At 47.1% G+C, this 21,906-nt stretch overlaps 1 protein-coding gene across 2 annotated transcripts; it reads left to right on the top strand.

Moving 5' to 3' along the window:
* Positions 1 to 1,301: 1,301 nt before the first annotated feature.
* LOC125556643 lies at positions 1,302 to 3,075 on the top strand. Of its 2 annotated transcripts, none has more exons than XM_048719329.1 (3): positions 1,302 to 1,546; positions 1,662 to 1,837; positions 2,050 to 3,075. In XM_048719329.1, the coding sequence occupies exon 3, from the start codon at positions 2,344 to 2,346 to the stop codon at positions 2,938 to 2,940; it is 597 nt and encodes a 198-aa protein (XP_048575286.1). In that variant the 5' UTR covers positions 1,302 to 1,546; positions 1,662 to 1,837; positions 2,050 to 2,343; the 3' UTR covers positions 2,941 to 3,075. Both variants share the same exon structure in this region, with proteins under 2 accessions (XP_048575286.1, XP_048575287.1).
* The last annotated feature ends 18,831 nt before the right edge of the window (positions 3,076 to 21,906 follow it).

The following is a 21,906-nucleotide window of genomic DNA, read 5'->3' as shown; positions in this document are numbered from 1 at the left end:
ATAAGATTATGCCTTATCTTCACCATTTATCTTTTGGACCGATTTATCGCTCTGACAAGTGATTTATCGGGAATCTACCGATAAATCGGACCTATTCATGGCACTATGTTGGCAAAAACTAAGTTTATTTTTGTTTTGTGGACCTTGTTACGCAATATGTATTGTTGTCCTATTTTGTTTGTCATTATAGAAGGATTCAAAGGCTAGGAATCAAGGCAACACTTCTATCCAATATTGTTTTAGTGTTGAATAGAGCGTATTTTAGTGTTGGGAACCTGAGATTTGCAAACAAAAATATCCGATTAATAGTCGACTGATAAGATCGATTAATCGGCCGATTTCTGATTAATTTCTAATCCCTAGCTGACCGAGACGATAACGATAAGCGATATCCTCTACATTGTACCAGCACACAACAATAACAAGATCACACCGTCAAACACCTGGCAGGGTACGCTATTTGTTGACCACCGCAAAGCAAGCTTCGTCAGTGGTTTCGTCGTTCCCAGGAACGTCCAGATCTCTTTTACCTTTGGGCATGTGAAGAACATATGGTTTATACTTTCACATCAATGGAGCATATAGGGCATTGACTCCGGCTGTAAATATGGCGCTTTGCTAGAACGCCATGACATGGGTTCGATTGCCACATACAGTGATTGCCGGCAATGAATCTTCACTTTTGCCGGCGTCTTCAATTCCCATAATGCCTTCTATACCGGATTCTTCATAGATGAATCATATCGGCGACATTTCCTGGTGGGTCAACGGCAGTGCGATGTCAGGATGCATGCAACGAGTACCCGCAGCTTGTTTACCCGGTGGATTTTACCTGCTAAAAGTTATGTGTTTAGTAAAGAAAAATACCCACGGGTATATATGTAATTGGTAAAAGAAAAATTACCCGCCACCGGATATTTCTACTGGTAACGGTTTATGGTGCAAGGGGCGGGTACGGGTTTGGTAATGACAAACCAATACCCGACCGGCCGGTCGCGATCCCTAACGAGAATATTGCATTAGCTCTCGCAGATACCTCGAAGGTTTTATTTTGCATCACCGAAAGAAAAAGAAAAATGTCCGTAAGATGCTAATGTGAACGGCGGAGACCAAAGACTTGGACCTTCATGACTGCAACTAATATTTTTGGGCAACACCTGGTTTGTGGCCAAAGCAAGCGGCAATGTGGCAACGCGGCGCCAACCTATATTCATCAGCAAACATACAAGTATAAATAGGTTACCCCCAAAGCCCACCAAACATACAGTACAAAATACAACCCTTGGAAAAAGAAAAAAAAACATACAAAATGCAAACAGGTCTTGATCAGCGGTTGGCGCTCTGAATCAGCTCAACATATATGCTCGCCTAGAGGGAGCTGATCGGTGCGGAAAGTTGTTGACCAGCCTATAACAAAATGCCGCGGCTCCTCCTGCTTCTCTTCCTTTGCGTCTCGGTGTTGGCCGCTGCACCTGCACAGGCCTATCAAGACAAGTGCGACATCAAAGCCGCCGTCGGCAACGATTCAGACGCCGGCAAAAATGAGGTATCGTATCAGCACTCGATCTGTAGTAGCATGCAGCATGCATGGCTTTTAACTTTAGAAGTGCGGTAGTACTAGTAATTATGGCTGCGTGTGCATGTACGTACTGGTGTACCAGGCGCCCGGGATCGACCATCTGTTCTATGTTATGGACATCGACATCGAGCTCGAGCAGGCCACCGGCTTGGAATTGGGTTTGTCTCAGGGTGATGCTATCGAAATGGACCAACCTATTCCTGGTACCAGCGCCGCCTTCCAATCACCGGATTTGATCAACTGCCGGGCGATCAACTGGTAAGAACATTAATTACCTTAACTCCATGCATCCTGGAGCCCTACCTGTTTGTTTGTTTGTTTCTGTGGGGGAAGCCCTACCTGTTTGGAATCACGATGCATGCATGCATGGTTTGACTTTGTTTCTAGTCTAGTTCGAATTAATTCGAACCAAAATACATACATACATACATACATACAAAATCACTATCAATATGAATATTATCTTGTAGGACGATTGAGGAGTATCGCCGTGACTGCCTGGCCCGCATTGTCAGTCATGTTTACTCAAGGGAGAAGAAAGCTACCCCCCTAAGTCCCGACACAGGCTTCCGCCTCCACGGGGAGCCGCTCGAGGACGGCGACGACGTCTATGCTGCCATCTTCGAGTACGTGGGCCAAGGCCGTAAGGACAAGTCCGCTCCACACTTGATCGTCGCCTTCCGGGGCACCGACACAGGCTTACTGTAGACGCCGTCAAGTACGCCCGTCGCTTCAAGCTCGCCTACCAAAAGCTCGGCCACCTCATGCTGGATAATCCAGGCCGCCCCGTTTGGCTCACCGGGCACTCTGCCGGCGCGTCCCTGGCGCTGCACGTCGGGACTCATATGGTGCTCAAGAAGGAGATCAAGCTCCCGACTTTCGCCTTCAACCCACCGGTGGCCATACTTGGCTGGCTTCCCATTCCCAAGCGCGTAAAGAAGCTCATTGGACCGCTGATCCCGTCCAAGCGCAAGCAATCGTTGAAGCTGTGCAGTTGGACTCCGGTGCTGTACGTGCACCAAAGAGACTTCTTCTTCTGCAGGAGGATCATTGGTTGCTTGGAGCAGCCGACCAAGTTGGACAAGTGGGTCATCAACCTGCCGTCCCTGACCATGTGCGCGAACTCTGCCATTGTCCAAGCCGGGGGAGAGCAGTGTGGACAACACAGCATTAAACAGTGGTTTAGTCCCAATAGTGAGATCAACATGACCTGTCAAAATACCCAAGAAGATGGGAAGCATATTCCTGAGGCTCTCAGCCGGTTCAGCCTGGGCTATGCTATTGCTAGCAACGGCTTACATGCTAAATATCAGGGCTATGAATTTCCTCTCCTCAGCTCAGATGTACCACAAGCACTCTAAGTCCATTAAATATCTGCAAACAGGATTTGTGTACCGCTACACAAGGTTTCCCTGCATCTATTAAAGAGTCTGTTTGTAAGTTTTCTTATTTTCCATGCTGTGCAATCAGTGGGCTTCATAAGTCCATTAATTAAATACTAGCAAAAATGTCCATGCGTTCAAAAGGGGAAAATAATTAGATTCTTCATTAAATTTTTCATTTTTTGTTTTAGGAATTTTGATCGATGCATATGAGAATTATCGCATATTTTCCAGAAAAAGACGAAAAATCCCACCATCTTAAGCCGTACAGACCACAACTTGTGAGATAGAAAGTGAGTATGAGTAGAGATGCATCATGCTTGTATTCTTACTCTTGGACAGAGGAATGGAAGTTTGCACAAGGGAGTTTATGAAGGGATTAAGCATGGGAAATAGATGTTTACTTCTATTCGCTTGTTTAGTATATGATGGGAATTAGCGTGGGATGAAACTCTCCCCACGAATTAACAGGGTACCCCGTGGGAAGAAAACAGTGAGAATTGGCTTCCTCAATTCTCATTTCCTTTCCCACTTAAACTCTCATTCCCCTCCAATCAATTCAGTGGACTTTTAATCGGAACACGTTGTTGGGGTAATTAAATAGAGAGCACATGCGATGACTCTGGATGCGCGCGTGGGGCGATGATCGGCAGGCGACGTGGCGGCAGCTGGCGCGCGTTGTGCGCAGCAACTGGCTAGGCGTGGCGGGCCTGACATCCAAGGGGTGCGAGGTGTACTGTGGGTGGAGGGCCTGCTACTGCTCAGCTGCTTCACTCGAGCGGCTCGATCTGGATCTAGCACGCGGTGCTCCATTCTGGTTGATGTTCCTGTGATGCAGCGATGGTTGCTGCGGTGGTGGTTGGCGGCTTCGGCCAGGGGGTGGTGCGTGTCTGGGGCCGGTGGGATCGTGGAATCCCGCGGCTAGAGTGAGGTCGACCTCGGCCGTGATGGTGGTTGGCGGGCGGCGGGCGGTGGCGCAGGTGGTCGACGCAACTCCGGGAGAAATCTTTGTTCCAATCTTTATCGAAGCCGGCGACAGCGGCGCCCGCGGGTGCCATAACCTTTCTTGAAAGCATAGTCTTGGAGGTGTGCTCCTCCTCTCTGCGGCTTTGGCTCCGGAGGGAAACCTCAGATTAGTTGGATCGGGTAATGGAGGCGTCTTCACGTCTTTCTCCTCCTTGGGGGCATCGTCTCGGAGCCGGCTACGACTGGGAAACGATGGATGACAGCATCTTCACCGCGTGGTTTGCTGAGGCAGGGCGTTGGTTTCTGTTTTTGCAACGATGATGGCGTCGAGAGGAGCTCGGGTCGCGGCGTGGACTCCGGTAGTCAGTTCTTCCCGGCGTGTCCAAGGTGCCCTTCTGTCGGTTGCTTGGTTGTTTTGAAGTCGGAGCTGCAGTGGAGTGGGGCTGTAACGATGACAGGCACTCGGTGGTCGTTTGTGGAGGGAACGGTGGGCGCATGTCCTGCATAATTCTCTTGGGATGCTCGTCATCAAAGTCGGAGCTGTCGGTTGCTTGCGCGTGTGGCCATTTGTTGGCATGTGTCGTCGTGGCTTCTGCGGCTGTTTGCTGCTTAGCTTCGATGATGGAGCTCTATGATGAAGTCAGAGTCGCCCGTTCGAGGCAACTGGTGATGACGATGATGCTTGTGACTCCTCGACAGATGTCTTTCTTCTTTGCAGTTGCGGGTTTCATGTCGTTGGCCAGGTTGGCCGGTGGTGCCCATATCATATGGGTTGGCTTGTATCGGTTTTAGCCCGGTTTTCCATCAATTAACCGGGCAATTCTCTTCTTCTTAATCAACGATCAATGAAAATGGCAAGTCTTTTGGCTCGTTTCAAAAATAAAATAAAATTAGAGAGAGAGAGAGAGTGAGAGAGAGAGAGAGAGAGAGGACTCACGCAGACGACAACCTAACTAGCCATCCTATCTCTATGTGAGTGTGGCCGTGTAGTGCATAGTGCATGCATAGGAGATAAGGCTGTGACCGGTTCATCTCCTTGAGAATAGCTCAAGCTAACTATAGTCTAATAAGCTGAAGAACGATTCAGGTGGCTGGGTCGAAGGGAATGAGGACCTTCGGCCTCTCATCAGAGACTATTTTGGCGGCTTGTTTACGTCGAATGCAGAGGAGATCGACCCAGCTTTACTTAACTATATAAAGCCTATAGTAACCAGTGACATGAATGACCTACTGATTTCTGATTTTTCTAGAGAGGAGGTCAAGAAAGCTCTTTTTCAGATTGGAGATACGAAGGTCCCCGGACCTGATGGACTTCATGCAATCTTCTTTAAAAGGTTTTGGCATATTGTGGGAGAAGAGCTCACAGATAAGGTACTGGATGCTATTACCAAGAAGAAGATTCCGGATGGATGGAACTCAACTAATGTTGTTCTTATACCCAAAGTGGAAAACCATAAGGTACTGGATGCTATTACCAAGAAGAAGATTCCGGATGGATGGAACTCAACTAATGTTGTTCTTATACCCAAAGTGGAAAACCCTGAGGTAATAACGCAATATCGGCCTATTTCCCTTTGCAACGTGGTCTACAAGATAATATCTAAGATGCTTGCAAATAGGCTTAAGATAATATTGCCAGAGACGATTTCACCAACTCAGAGTGCCTTTGTGCCGGGTAGGCTTATTACTGATAATGTACTTGTTGCTTATGAATGCTTCCATGCGATAAAGAAGAGGACCCGTGGGTCTAATGGTTATTGTGCTGTGAAATTAGATATGAATAAAGCATACAATCGTGTTGAGTGGGGCTTCTTAGAGAAAGTGATGCAGAAGATGGGGTTTCATTATCTATGGATAAAGTTGATAATGGAGTGTGTTTCTTCAGTTACATATAGAGTAAGGTTCAACAACACGGAGACGGAGGAGTTTATTCCTACCCGAGGACTGAGACAAGGGGACCCCTTGTCCCCTTATCTTTTTTGCTATGTTCAGAAGGATTATCTAGCCTCTTATTGCATGAGGAGGAAATTGGAGGTCTCGAGGGGGTCCGAGTCTGTCGAAATGCTCCTTCCATATCACATCTCTTATTCGCTAATGACTCACTGATTTTGATGAAAGCGGATGAACATAATGCAAACACCCTGAAAAGGGTGTTGGACACTTATTGCCGTAGCTCTGGACAAGTTGTAAGTAATGCAAAGTCTAATATATTTTCAGCCCTAACACGAGTGTCCTGGTTAGAGAAAATTGCTGCAGAGTTCTGAATATTGATACAGAGGCCGTCTCAGATACTTATCTGGGTTTACCGACCATGGTGGGAGTGGATAGATCAGATTGCTTCCAACATCTTATAGACAGAGTATGTCAGAGGCTAAAGGGTTGGAAGGAGAAGACCCTCTCAATGCAAGGTAAAGAGATCCTGGTAAAATCAGTTGCCCAAGCTATTCCTTCTTATGCCATGTCTGTTTTTAAACTGCCAAAGGGAATTTGTAAAGCAATTACAGATGAGATCTCTGGTTTCTGGTGGGGAGATAGTGATGAACAGAAGAAGATGCATTGGTTCGCATGGTGGAAATTGTGTATACCGAAGAAGAAAGGGGGATTGGGGTTTAGGGACCTTCACAGTTTTAATCTTGCTATGTTAGCAAAACAGTGTTGGCGACTTCTCCAAAACCCAGACTCTTTGTGTGCACGGGTCCTCAAAGCGAAATATTATCCAGATGGAAATTTGTTAAAAGCTGGCCCAAAGAAGGGATCTTCCTATACTTGGCAGAGCATAGTGGCAGGGATCCAGACTTTCAATAGTGGGTGTATATGGAGAATTGGGACGGGATCTCAGATTGACATATGGAATGACCCCTGGATTCCAACTAGTGTAACACGAAAGGTAATCACACCAAGGGGGGTGCTAATGCTCTCAAAAGTTGTTGAGCTTATTAATCCGCATACTGGCATGTGGGACGAAGAGCTCTTGAGAGACTGCTTCTCACCAGTTGATGTAAACCGGATTCTACAAATACCCCTAAACAGTAATATTGAGGATGATTTCGTAGCTTGGAATTATATTAGGTCAGGCACATTCTCAGTGCGCTCAGCATACTACAGAGAACTTGATCATCAGTTCGGGACTAGGCTCTCAAGGTCAGATGGACAAGGAAGTATCCAGGTAAATGGTATATGGAAAGATGCATGGAAGCTGAAAGTTCCTGGGAAAGTAAAACACTTCACTTGGAAGGTTCTACATGGGGTACTGCCATGCTTGGGGGTATTGGCTGCTCGCCACATTCCGTTAATGCCACGGTGCCCGCGATGTAGGATTGGAATGGAGGATATCCAACACACCTTGTTTACTTGCTGTGAGGTCCAGGTTGTTTGGGCTCGGCTGGGGCTGCTTGATACACTTCGGAGGGCGATTGCTGAAGATAGATCAGGGTCAGTAACGATGGAAATTTTAATCAAGCTGAATTCAACAACAGATGGCCTGCCGACTACGGAACTAGTTTCTGTAACGGCATGGTTTTTATGGTGGCAGCGTAGGCAGCTAGCTAAAGGAGTGCATGTGCAATCACCTGAGAGGACGGCCATATCGATCAGAGCTCTAGCAACAAACTACACAAGATCGCTCACTCCAAATTTGCCAATGAGGCCGAGGGATCATATGTGGAAGAAACCTTCCTGTGGCATGGTGAAAGCTGACGTCGATGCAGCTTTTCATGCAGACACACTCTCGGGAGCAAGTGGAGCTGTTGTTCGAGATGACAAGGGAGATTTCATTGCTGGGGCTTCTTGGTTTATACCGCATGTTCGGGATGTTGATTCGGCTGAGCTTATGGCAATACGGAATGGTATTTATCTTCTGTCAAGTATTGGATGCACTAAAGTAGAGGTAGAATCAGACTGCTTGTTTGCGGTGGAGACACTTCAGAGCATGGATGATTATATGGGGCCTGACAGTGCTGTGGTAGCGGAGTGCAAGCAATTGTCCATCGACTTTAACAAACTTTCCTTTAAACATTGCTACAGAGAAGCGAACCGGGTAGCAGATGAGTTAGCAAAACATTGCTTTAGTATAAGAGCCTGGTTCTTGGGATGATGTAATCCCGGACTTTATTTCTCATCTCCTTGTAAACGATATGAGCATTATTTGAGGAATAAAGTCTAATTTAGATTAAAAAAAAGCTAACGTGGGCTTGGCGAACGTTGAGACTGGACGGAATTCAGCGAAGGAAGTCGAGCCAACATGAGTGACGTGCATGGATTGTCCATTACCGACGTAAACATGGGGATAACACGAAACGGAGGAGAGTGGCGAGAGCATACCCGGATCGACGACGAGGTGCGTGGAGGCGCCGGAGTCCGCGGTCCAGCCGTTCGTGGAGTTCTGCAGCGTCAGGTTGTGCAGGGCGCCCACGAGCGGGGCGTCATCTGCTCCAGTGGCATCGGGTGCAGGGGTGGAGTGGGGCTGCTGCAACTGCAACATCGGGGGTGCAGGCAGGTAGGTACTGCACCCCACCGTAGCCTAGTGTGGCGTAGTGGAGCCGCGCGTAGGCGGTGTAGGCGTGCGATGGACGCGACCCGAGGATCCTTGGTACCGGAGGCGGGCGTGGCGGAGGAGGGAGTGCAACGGGGTAGGCGTTGACGTGCCCAGTCCATGGATTCAGCGAGTTGGCTAGGCGATGGAGAATCAGGCTTGCCGCTGCTGGTGTCCGCACCAGGCGGCTTGGTGTTGCTATCCGAAGCGCCACCAGAGGACGGGCTGGGAGCAGGATGCCGGGTGTGGGCGGCGAGGGCGCTATAGGATCCAGAGAAGTCATTGCTGGAGGCATCTCATCCTGCACGAACATGCCCACAACGACATCAAACGCCAAGGGGTGGGCGTCTTCTCAATGATCTTCGTCGTCATCTCATCCACCAGTTTGCCGAAGTTTCGCAGCTCATCCGCGAAGGACTTAGTCGGATGCGGAAGGTGGAGATGGAAGAGTCGCCCTGGCAGATCCCATGGAGCTCGAACTTTAGGTAGAATTGCCGAGAGCGACGATGGTTGAGGAACAAGGCCTCAATCGCCGACCAGGTCTCAAAGGCAGTGGCCTCCCGATTGAGGACGGAGCCGACGAGCTCGGGCTCATGGTCCCATAGAACCATTTTTTAACCGCCTTGTTGATGATCTTTCCATGCCGTGTTACCGGCGTGGTCATTGAAGTCGGGACAGATGTGGCCTGTGACGTGGTATTGATTGATTGTCTCCGACATGAGGTCACGCTAGACCGAGTAGTTAGAGCATCTTCAGCCGCGTCCCCAACAGGCCCCACAAGCCACTTTTTCGGCGCCGACGTCAAAAAACACCCTAGTCGTGCCCCCAGGACGCCGAAAAACGCCGGTTCGTCCCCTTTTTCCGCCCGGCGGTCACAGGCCGAACCCGGCGCACTGGGGGGCAGTTGAGGGCTCCGGCGCAAGGGAAAAGCGCGGCTGGCCCACGCCGCCAGGGGAAAAGTCAAGGTTTTCTTCCCCGATTCGCCTCCCCCCCCCCGCGCCCTCGGCCGCCAGTAGCTATATCCCGGCGCCGCCCGGCGCCTTTCACCACTAGATAGCCATTCCACGCCGGAAAAATAGCAGAGCTTCGCCGCGGCAGCCCCTCCAACAGCAGCTGGTCGTTTTCGGCCGCCGTTTCCGGCCGCAGAGGGGCAGTTTAGCGGCGGGTACACGCCCACCGGGCGCAAGGTGTTCGGTGATTTGCCTGCCTCGGTGATGGACTCAGATGATGAGGAAGCGCTCGCCGCGCTGTTGGAGGAGGAAGCCGAGGTCGACGTCCAGGAAGAAGAGCATCTCATGGTGCTCGCCGCCCTCGCCCAGTTGCTGGCGAGCAATAAAGCCGCGGCGAGGTGGCTCGGCGCCGGGGCGGGTGAAAGCAAAGAACCGGCATCGTCTCGAAGGCTACTGCATGCTCTACTCCGACTAGTTCGCCGATGCTCCACTTCACGGCGAGAAAACATTTCGGCGCCGTTATCGGATGAGCTGAAAGCTCTTCCTCGGGATTGTGAATTCCATTCGGGAGTTCGACAACTACTTCAAGTGCAAGATGGATTGCACCGGCGCCCTTGGATTCACCTCCATCCAGAAGTGCACGACAACGATGAGGATGCTTGCATACGGAGCTCCCGGTGATTCACTCGACGACTATGGGCGCATGGCCGAGTCCACCAGCATAGAGTGTTTCTACAAGTTCCGATGGGCAGTGGTGGCAGTGTTTGGGCCGCAATACTTGAGAACACCCAATACGGAAGTAACTGCTCGGATCCTAGCACTGAATGCAGCAAGAGGATTTCCTGGGATGCTTGGAATTATCGACTGCATGCATTGGAAATGGAAGAATTGCCCATTTGCTTGGCAGGGGATGTACAAAGGCGCCAAAGGCGGTTGCAGTGTGGTACTTGAGGCGGTGGCCACACAGGACCTCTGGATTTGGCACTCCTTCTTGTTAGGGAATGTAGCAGAATTTTAAAATTTTCTACGCATCACGAAGATCAAACTATGGAGTCATCTAGCAACGAGGGAGAGGGGAGTGCATCTACATACCCTTGTAGATCGCGCGCGGAAGCGTTCAAGAGAACGGGGTTGATGGAGTCGTACTCGTCGTGATCCAAATCACTGATGACCTAGCGCCGAACGGACGGCACCTCCGCGTTCAACACACGTACGGTTGGGAAGACGCCTCCTCCAACTTGATCCAGCAAGGGGGAAGGAGAGGTTGATGAAGATCCAGCAGCACGACGGCGTGGTGGTGGAAGCAACGGTTATCTCGGCAGGGCTTCGCCAAGCTCAGGGAGAGAGATGAGTGTCACGGGAGGGAGAGGGAGGCGCCAGGGGCTAGGGTGCGGCTGCCCTCCCTCCCCCCACTATTTATAGGACCCCTAGGGGGGCGCCGGCCCTAGGAGATTGAATCTCCAAGGGGGGGGGCGGCGGCCAAGGGGGGTGGAGTGCCCCCCAAGCCAAGTGGGGCGCCTCCACCCCCAACCCTAGGCGTAGGGGAGGCCCATGGGGGGCGCACCAGCCCATCTGGGGCTGGTTCCCCTCCCACTTCAGCCCATGGGGCCCTCCGGGATAGGTGGCCCCACCCGGTGGACCCCCCGGGACCCTTCCGGTGGTTCCGGTACAATACCGATTACCCCGAAAACCTTCCCGATGGCCGAAACTTGACTTTCTATATATAAATCTTCACCTCTGGACCAATCCGGAGCTCCTCGTGACGTCCGGGATCTCATCCGGGACTCCGAACAACTTTCGGGTTACCGTATACTAATATCTCAACAACCCTAGCTTCATCGAACCTTAAGTGTGTAGACCCTACGGGTTTGGGAGACGCGCAGACATGACCGAGACGACTCTCCGGTCAATAACCAACAGCGGAATCTGGATACCCATGTTGGCTCCCACATGCTCCTCGATGATCTCATCGGATGAACCACGATGTCGAGGATTCGATCAATCCCGTATACAATTCCCTTTGTCAATCGGTACGTTACTTGCCCGAGACTCGATCGTCGGTATCCCAATACCTCGTTCAATCTCGTTATCGGCAAGTCACTTTACTCATACCGTAATGCATGATCCCGTGATCAACCACTTGGTCACATTGAGCTCATTATGATGATGAATTACCAAGTGGGCCCAGAGATACCTCTCCATCATATGGAGTGACAAATCCCAGTCTCGATTCGTGCCAACCCAACAGACACTTTCGGAGATACCTGTAGTGTACCTTTATAGTCACCCAGTTACGTTGTGACGCTTGGCACACCCAAAGCACTCCTACGGTATCCGGGAGTTGCACAATCTCATGGTCTAAGGAAATGATACTTGACATTCGGAAAAGCTATAGCAAACGAACTACACGATCTTTGAGCTATGCTTAGGATTGGGTCTTGTCCATCACATCATTCTCCTAATGATGTGATCCCGTTATCAATGACATCCAATGTCCATAGTCAGGAAACCATGACTATCTTCTGATCAACGAGCTAGTCAACTAGAGGCTCACTAGGGATGTGTTGTGGTCTATGTATTCACACATGCATTACGATTTCCGGATAATACAATTATAGCATGAACAATAGACAATTATCATGAACAAAGAAATATAATAATAACCATTTTATTATTGCCTCTAGGGCATATTTCCAACAGTCTCCCACTTGCACTAGAGTCAATAGTCTAGTTACATTGTGATGAATCGAACACCCATGCAGTTCTGGTGTTGATCATGTTTTGCTCTAGGAAGAGGTTTAGTCAACGGATCTGCCACATTCAGGTTCGTATGTACTTTTCAAATATCTATGTCTCCATTTTGAACACTTTCACGAATGGAGTTGAAGCGATGCTTGATATGCCTGGTCTTCCTGTGAAACCTGGGATCCTTGGCAAGGGCAATAGCTCCAGTGTTGTCACAGAAGAGAGTCATCAGGCCCGACGCATTGGGTATGACTCCTAGGTCGGTAATGAACTCCTTCACCCAGATTGCCTCTTGTGTTGCCTCCGAGGCTGTCATGTACTCCGCTTCACATGTAGATCCTGCCACAACGCTTTGCTTGCAACTGCACCAGCTTACTGCCCCACCATTCAAAATATACACGTATCCGGTTTGTGACTTGGAGTCATCCAGATCTGTGTCAAAGCTAGCATCGACGTAACCCTTTACGACGAGCTCTTCGTCACCTCCATAAACGAGAAACATATCCTTAGTCCTCTTCAGGTACTTCAGGATGTTCTTGACCGATGTCCAGTGTTCCATGCCGGGATTACTTTGGTACCTTCCTACCAAACTTATGGCAAGGTTTACATCAGGTCTGGTACACAACATAGCACACATGATAGACCCTATGGCCGAGGCATAGGGGACGACACTCATCTTTTCTCTATCTTCTACCGTGGTCGGGCATTGATCCATGCTCAATCTCGTACCTTGCAATACAGGCAAGAACCCCTTCTTTGACTGATCCATTTTGAACTTCTTCAATATCTTGTCAAGGTACGTACTCTGTGAAAGACCAATGAGGTGTCTCGATCTATCTCTATAGATCTTGATGCCTAATATATAAGCAGCTTCTCCAAGATCCTTCATTGAAAAACACTTGTTCAAGTAGGCCTTTATGCTTTCCAAGAATTCTATATCATTTTCCATCAACAGTATGCCATCCACATACAATATGAGAAATGCTACAGAGCTCCCACTCACTTTCTTGTAAATGCAGACTTCTCCATAAGTCTGCGTAAACCCAAACGCTTTGATCATCTCATCAAAACGAATGTTCCAACTCCGAGATGCTTGCACCAGCCCATAAATCGAGCGTTGGAGCTTGCACACCTTGTCAGCATTCTTAGGATCGACAAAACCTCCCGGCTGCATCATATACAATTCTTCCTTAAGGAAACCATTAAGGAATGCCGTTTTGACATCCATTTGCCATATCTCATAATCATAGAATGCAGCAATTGCTAACATGATTCGGACGGACTTCAGCTTCGCTACAGGTGAGAAAGTCTCATCGTAGTCAACCCCTTGAACTTGTCGATAACCCTTAGCGACAAGCCGAGATTTATAGATGGTCACATTACCATCCGCGTTTGTCTTCTTCTTAAAGATCCATTTATTTTCTATGGCTCGCCGATCATCGGGCAAGTCAGTCAAAGTCCATACTTCGTTTTCATACATGGATCCTATCTCGAATTTCATGGCTTCCAGCCATTTGTCGGAATCCGGGCCCGCCATCGCTTCTTCATAGTTCGAAGGTTCACCGTTGTCTAACAACATGATTTGCAAGACAGGGTTGCCGTACCACTCTGGTGCGGAACGTGTCCTTGTGGACCTACGAAGTTCAGTAGCAACTTGATCTAAAGTTTCATGATCATCATCATTAACTTCCTCTCTAGTCGGTGCAGGCACCTCAGGAACATTTTCTTGAGCTGTGCTACTTACCGGTAAAAGAGGTAATACTTCATCTAGTTCTACTTTCCTCCCACTTATTTCTTTCGAGAGAAACTCTTTCTCTAGAAAGGATCCATTGGCAACAAAGATCTTGCCTTCGGATCTGAGATAGAAGGTGTACCCAATAGTTTCTTTAGGGTATCCTATGAAGACGCATTTTTCCGACTTGGGTTCGAGCTTTTCAGGTTGAAGTTTCTTGACATAAGCATCGCATCCCCAAACTTTTAGAAACAACAGCTTAGGTTTCTTCCCAAAACATAATTCATACGGTGTCGTCTCAAAGGATTTCGATGGAGCCCTATTTAAAGTGAATGCGGCAGTCTCTAAAGCATAGCCCCAAAATGACAGCGGTAGATCGGTAAGAGACATCATAGATCGCACCATATCCAATAGAGTGCGATTACGACGTTCGGACACACCATTACGCTGAGGTGTTCTAGGCGCGTGAGTTGTGAAACTATTCCACATTTTCTTAAGTGTGTGCCAAATTCGTGACTCAAGTATTCTCCTCCATGATCTTATCTCAAGAATTTGATTTTCCTGTCACATTGATTCTCAGCCTCACTCTGAAATTCCTTGAACTTTTCAAAGGTCTCAGACTTGTGTTTCATTAAGTAGACATACCCATATCTACTCAAGTCATCAGTGAGGGTGAGAACATAACGATAGCCACCGCGAGCCTCAACACTCATTGGACCGTGCACATCAGTATGTATGATTTCCAATAAGTTGGTTGCTCTCTCCATTGTTCCTGAGAACGGAGTCTTGGTCATTTTACCCATGAGGCATGGTTCGCACGTGTCAAATGATTCGTAATCAAGAGACTCTAAAAGTCCATCTGCATGGAGCTTCTTCATGCGTTTGACACCTATGTGACCAAGGCGGCAGTGCCACAAGTATGTGGGACTATCATTATCAACGTTGCATCTTTTGGTATTCACACTATGAATATGTGTAACATTACGCTCAAGATTCATTAAGAATAAACCATTCACCAGCGGAGCATGACAATAAAACATATCTCTCATATAAATAGAACAACCATTATTCTCGGATTTAAATAAGTAGCCATCTCGAATTAAACGAGATCCTGATACAATGTTCATGCTCAAAGCTGGCACTAAATAACAATTATTGAGGTTTAAACTAATCCCGTAGGTAAATGTAGAGGTAGCGTGCCGACGGCGATCACATCGACCTTGGAACCATTCCCGACGCGCATCGTCACCTCGTCCTTCGCCAGTCTCTGCTTATTCCGCAGCTCCTGGTTTTAGTTACAAATGTGAGCAACCGCACTGGTATCAAATACCCAGGAGCTACTACGAGTACTGGTAAGGTACACATCAGTTACATGTATATCACATATACCTTTAGTGTTGCCGGCCTTCTTGTCCGCTAAGTATTTGGGGCAGTTCCGCTTCCAGTGACCACTTCCCTTGCAATAAAAACACTCAGTCTCGGGCTTGGGTCCATTCTTTGGCATCTTCCCGACAGCTTGCTTACCGGGCGCGGCAACTCCCTTGCTGTCCTTCTTGAAGTTCTTTTTACCCTTGCCTTTCTTGAACTTAGTGGTTTTATTCACCATCAACACTTGATGTTCCATTTTGATTTCCACCTCCGCTGATTTCAGCATCGAATATACCTCAGGAATGGTCTTTTCCATCCCCTGCATATTGAAGTTCATCACAAAGCTCTTGTAGCTCGATGGAAGCGATTGAAGGATTCTGTCAATGACCGCGTCATCCGGGAGATTAACTCCCAGCTGAGTCAAGCGGTTATGCAACCCAGACATTTTGAGTATGTGCTCACTGACAGAACTATTTTCCTCCATCTTACAACTGAAGAACTTGTCGGAGACTTCATATCTCTCGACCCGGGCATGAGCTTGGAAAACCATTTTCAATTCTTCGAACATCTCATATGCTCCGTGTCTCTCAAAACGCTTTTAGAGCCCCGATTCTAAGCTATAAAGCATGCCGCACTGAAGGAGGGAGTAATCATCAGCACGTGACTGCCAAGCATTCATAACGTCTTGGTTCTCTGGGATGGGTGCGTCACCTAGCGGTGCTTCTAGGACATAATATTTCTTGGCAGCTATGAGGATGATCCTCAGGTTCCGGACCCAGTCCGTATAGTTGCTGCCATCATCTTTCAGCTTGGTTTTCTCTAGGAACGCGTTGAAGTTGAGGGCAACATTAGCGTGGGCCATATGATCTACAAGACATAGTGTAAAGATTTTAGACTAAGTTCATGATAATTAAGTTCATCTAATCAAATTATTCAATGAACTCCCACTTAGATAGACATTCCTCTATTCATCTAAGGTGAAACATGATCTGAGTCAACTAGGCCGTGTCCGATCATTACGTGAGACGGACTAGTCAACATCGGTGAACATCTTCATGTTGATCGTATCTTCTATACGACTCATGCTCGAACTTTCGGTCTTCCGTGTTCCGAGTCCATGTCTGTACATGCTAGGCTCGTCAAGTTAACCTAAGTGTATTGCATGTGTAAATCTGGCTTACACCCGTTGTATTCGAACGTTAAAATCTATCACACCCGATCATCACGTGGTGCTTCGAAACAACGAACCTTCGCAACGGTGCACAGTTAGGGGGAACACTTTCTTGAAATTATTACGAGGGATCATCTTATTTAAGCTACCGTCGTTCTAAGCAAATAAGATGTAAAATATGATAAACATCACATGCAATCAAATAGTGACATGATATGGCCAATATCATTTGCTCCTTTTGATCTCCATCTTCGGGGCTTCATGATCATCGTTGTCACCGGCATGACACCATGATCTCCATCATCGTGTCTTCTTGAAATTGTCTCGTCATCTATTACTTCTACTACTATGGCTAACGCTTTAGTAATAAAGTAAAGTAATTGCATGACGTTTATGTTGACACGCAGGTCATAAATAAATAAAGACAACTCCTATGGCTCCTGCCAGTTGTCATACTCATCGACATGCAAGTCGTGATTCCTATTACAAGAACATGATCAATCTCATACATCACATATATCATTCATCACATCCTTTTGGCCATATCACATCACACGGCACATGCTGCAAAAACAAGTTAGACGTCCTCTAATTGTTGTTGCAAGTTTTTACGTGGCTGCTATAGGTTTCTAGCAAGAACGTTTCTTACCTACGCCAAAACCACAACGTGATATGCCAATTTCTATTTACCCTTCATAAGGACCCTTTTCATCGAATCCGATCCGACTAAAGTGGGAGAGACAGACACCCGCCAGCTTTGGGGAACGTAGCAATAATTCAAAATTTTCCTATGTGTCACCAAGATCAATCTATGGAGTCATCTAGCAACGAGGGAGGAGTGGATCTACATACCCTTGTAGATCGCGCGCGGAAGCATTCAAGAGAACGGGGTTGATGGAGTCGTACTCGTCGTGATCCAAATCACCGATGATCCTAGCGCCGAACGGACGGGACCTCCCCGTTCAACACACGTACGGAGCAGCAATGTCTCCTCCTTCTTGATCCAGCAAGGGGAAGGAGAGGTTGATGGAGATCCAGCAGCACGACGGCGTGGTGGTGGAAGTAGCGGGATTCCAACAGGGCTTCGCCAAGCGCTGCGGGAGGAGGGAGATGTGTCATGGGAGGGAGAGGGAGGCGCCAGGGCTTAGGTTTTGCTGCCCTCCCTTCCCCCACTATATATAGGGCCAAGGGAGAGGGGGGGGCGCAGCCTTGGCCCTTCCTCCAAGGAAGGGTGCGGCCAAGGGAGGAGTCCATCCTCCCCAAGGCACCTAGGAGGTGCCTTCCCCCTTTAGGACTCTTCCTTTCCCTTATCTCTTGGCGCATGGGCCTCTTGGGGCTGGTGCCCTTGGCCCATATAGGCCAAGGCGCACACCCCTACAGCCCACGTGGCCCCCGGGGCAGGTGGACCCCCGGACCCCTTTCGGCACTCCCGGTACAATACCGATAATGCGCGAAACTTTTCCGGCAACCAAAACAGGACTTCCCATATATAAATCTTTACCTCCGCACCATTCCGGAACTCCTCGTGACGTCCGGGATCTCATCCGGGACTCCGAACAACTTTCGGGTTACCGCATACTAATATCTCTATAACCCTAGCGTCACCGAACCTTAAGTGTGTAGACCCTACGGGTTCGGGAGACATGCAGACATGACCGAGATGACTCTCCGGTCAATAACCAACAGCGGGATCTGGATACCCATGTTGGCTCCCACATGTTCCACGATGATCTCATCGGATGAACCACGATGTCAAGGACTTAATCAATCCCGTATACAATTCCCTTTGTCTATCAGTACAATACTTGCCCGAGATTCGATCGTCGGTATCCCGATACCTTATTCAATCTCGTTACCGGCAAGTCTCTTTACTCGTTCCGTAACACATCATCCCGTGATCAACTCCTTGATCACATTGTGCACATTATGATGATGTCCTACCGAGTGGGCCCAGAGATACCTCTCCGTCACACGGAGTGACAAATCCCAGTCTCGATTCGTGCTAACCCAACAGACACTTTCGGAGATACCCGTAGTGCACCTTTATAGTCACCCAGTTACGTTGTGACGTTTGGCACACCCAAAGCACTCCTACGGTATCCGGGAGTTGCACAATCTCATGGTCTAAGGAAATGATACTTGACATTAGAAAAGCTTTAGCATACGAACTACATGATCTTGTGCTAGGCTTAGGATTGGATCTTGTCCATCACATCATTCTCCTAATGATGTGATCCCGTTATCAACGGCATCCAATGTCCATGGTCAGGAAACCGTAACCATCTATTGATCAACGAGTTAGTCAACTAGAGGCTTACTAGGGACATGGTGTTGTCTATGTATCCACACATGTATCTGAGTTTCCTATCAATACAATTCTAGCATGGATAATAAACGATTATCATGAACAAGGAAATATAATAATAACTAATTTATTATTGCCTCTAGGGCATATTTCCAACAGTCTCCCACTTGCACTAGAGTCAATAATCCAGTTCACATCGATATGTGATTAACACTCAAGGTCACATCCCCATGTGACTAACACCCAAAGAGTTTACTAGAGTCAGTAATCTAGTTCACATTACCATGTGATTAACACTCGATGAGTTTTGGGTTTGATCATGTTATGCTTGTGAGATATGTTATAGTCAACTGATCTGAACCTTTTAGATCTGTGTGTGCTTTACAAATCTCTATGTCATCTCCTAGATGCAGCTACCACGTTTTATTTGGAGCTATTCCAAACAACTGTTCTACTATACGAATCCAGTTTACTACTCAGAATAATCTGGATTAGTGTCAAAGTTTGCATCGGCGTAACCCTTTACGACGAACTCTTTTACCACCTCCATAATCGAGAAAATTCCTTAGTCCACTAGTTACTAAGGATAACTTTGACCGCTGTCCTGTGATCCATTCTTGGATCACTCTTGTACCCCTTGACTAACTCATGGCAAGGCACACTTCAGGTGCGGTACACACCATAGCATACTGTAGAGAGCCTATGATAAAAGCATAGGGGACGACCTTCGTCCTTCCTCTTTCTTCTGCCGTGGTCGAGCTTAACTTCATACCTTACAACTCAGGCAAGAACTCCTTCTTTGACTGATCCATCTTGAACACCTTCAAGATCATGTCAAGGTATGTGCTCATTTGAAAGTACCATTAAGCGTTTTTTATCTATCCTTATAGATCTTGATGCTTAATGTTCAAGTAGCTCAATCCAGGTTTTCCATTGAAAAACACCTTTCAAATGACCCTATATGCTTTCCAGAAATCCTACGTCATTTCTGATCCACAATATGTCAACAACATATACTTATCAGAAATTCTATAGTGATCCCACTCACTTCTTTGGAAATACAAGTTTCTCATAAACTTTGTATACACCCAAAACTTTGATCATCTTATCAAAGCATACATTCCAACTCCGAGATGCTTACTCCAGTCCTTAGAAGGATTGCTGGAGCTTTGCATACTTATTAGCATCTTTCAGGATTGACAAAACCTTCCGGTTAGTATCACATACAACCTTTCCTCAAAAAATGTCGAGGAAACAATGTTTTGACATCCTATCTGCAAGATTTCATAAATAATGCAGTAATCGCTAATACAATTCCAACAGACTCTTAGCATCGCTACGAGTGAGAAAGTCTCATCGTAGTCAAATCCTTGAATTTGTCGGAAAATATCTTAACGACAAGTCGAGCTTTCTTAATGGTGACATTTACCATCATTGTCCGTCTTCCTTTTAAAATCCATCTGTACTCAACAGCCTCACGACCATCGAGCTGTTCTGTCAAAGCCTACACTTTGTTTCCATACATGGATCCTCTCTCGGATTTTATGGCCTCGAGCCATTTATCGGAATCCGGGCCCACCATCGCTTCTCCATAGCTCGTAGGTTCATTGTTGTCTAGCAACATGACTTCCAAGACAGGATTACGTACCACTCTGAAGTAGTACGCATCCTTGTCATCCCACGAGGTTTGGTAGTGACTTGATCTGAAGTTTCATGATCACTATCATAAGCTTCCACTTCAATTGGTGTAGGTGCCACAGGAACAACTCCCTGTGCCCTGTCACACACTAGTTGAAGAGACGGTTCAATAACCTCATCAAGTATCCACCATCCTCCCTCTCAATTCTTTCGAGAGAAACTTTTTCTCGAGAAAGGACCCGATTCTAGAAACAATCCCTTATTGCTTTCGGATCTGAGACAGGAGGTATACTCAACTATTTTGGGTGTCCTATGAAGATGCATTTATCCGCTTTGGGTTCGAGCTTATCAGCCTGAAACTTTTTCACATAAGCGTCGCAGCCCCAAACTTTTAAGAAATGACAGCTTAGGTTTCTCTAAACCATAGTTCATATGGTGTCATCTCATCGGAATTACGTGGTGCCCTATTTAAAGTGAATGTGGTTGTCTTTAATGCCTAACCCATAAACTATCGTGGTAATTCGATAAGAGACATCATGATATGCATCATATCCAATAGGGTGCAGTTATGATGTTCGGACACACCATCACACTATGGTGTTCCAGGCTGTATTAGTTGTGAAACAATTTCCACAATGTCTTAATTCTGTGCCAAACTCGTAATTCATATATTCATCTCTATGATCATATCATAGATATTTTATCCTCTTGTCACGACGATCTTTCAACTTCACCCTGAAATTACTTGAACCTTTCAATAATTCAGACTCATGATTCATCAAGTAAATATACTCAACATCTACTCGAATCATCTGTGAAGTAAGAACATAACGATATCCACTACATGCCTCAGCACTCATTGGATTGCACACATCAAAATGTATTACTTCCAAAAAGTTGCTTTCTAGTTCCATTTTACTGAAAACGAGGCTTTCAGTCATCTTGCCCATGTGGTATGATTTGCATGTCTCAAGTGATTCAAAATCAAGTGAGTTCAAACGGTCCATTTGCATGGAGTTTCTTCATGCATATACACCAATAGACATGGTTCGCATGTCTCAAACTTTCAAAAAATGAGTGAGTCCAAAGATCCATCAATATGGAGCTTCTTCATGCGTTTTATACCGATATGACTTAAGTGGCAGTGCCACAAGTAGGTGGTACTATCATTACTATCCTATATCTTTTGGCATGAACATGAGTATCACTACGATCGAGATTCAATAAACCATTCATTTTAGGCGTAAGACCATTGAAGGCATTATTCAAATAAACAAAGTAACCATTATTCTCCTTAAATGAATAACCGTATCGCGGTAGACATAATCCAATCATGTCTATGCTCAACGCAAACACCAAATAACAATTATTTAGGTTTTAATACCAATCTCGATGGTAGAGAGAGCGTGCGATGCTTGATCATATCAACCTTGGAAACACTTCCAACACATATCGTCAGCTCATCTTTAGCTAGTCTCCGTTTATTCCGTAGCTTTTATTTCGAGTTACTAACACTTAGCAACCGAACCGGTATCTAAT

Source organism: Triticum urartu, chromosome 5 (genome assembly GCF_003073215.2).
Source record: "Triticum urartu cultivar G1812 chromosome 5, Tu2.1, whole genome shotgun sequence".
NCBI classification, from domain to species: domain Eukaryota; kingdom Viridiplantae; phylum Streptophyta; class Magnoliopsida; order Poales; family Poaceae; genus Triticum; species Triticum urartu.
Note: the sequence above shows the minus strand (reverse complement) of the source record. Positions and strands in the feature narration are given on the sequence as shown.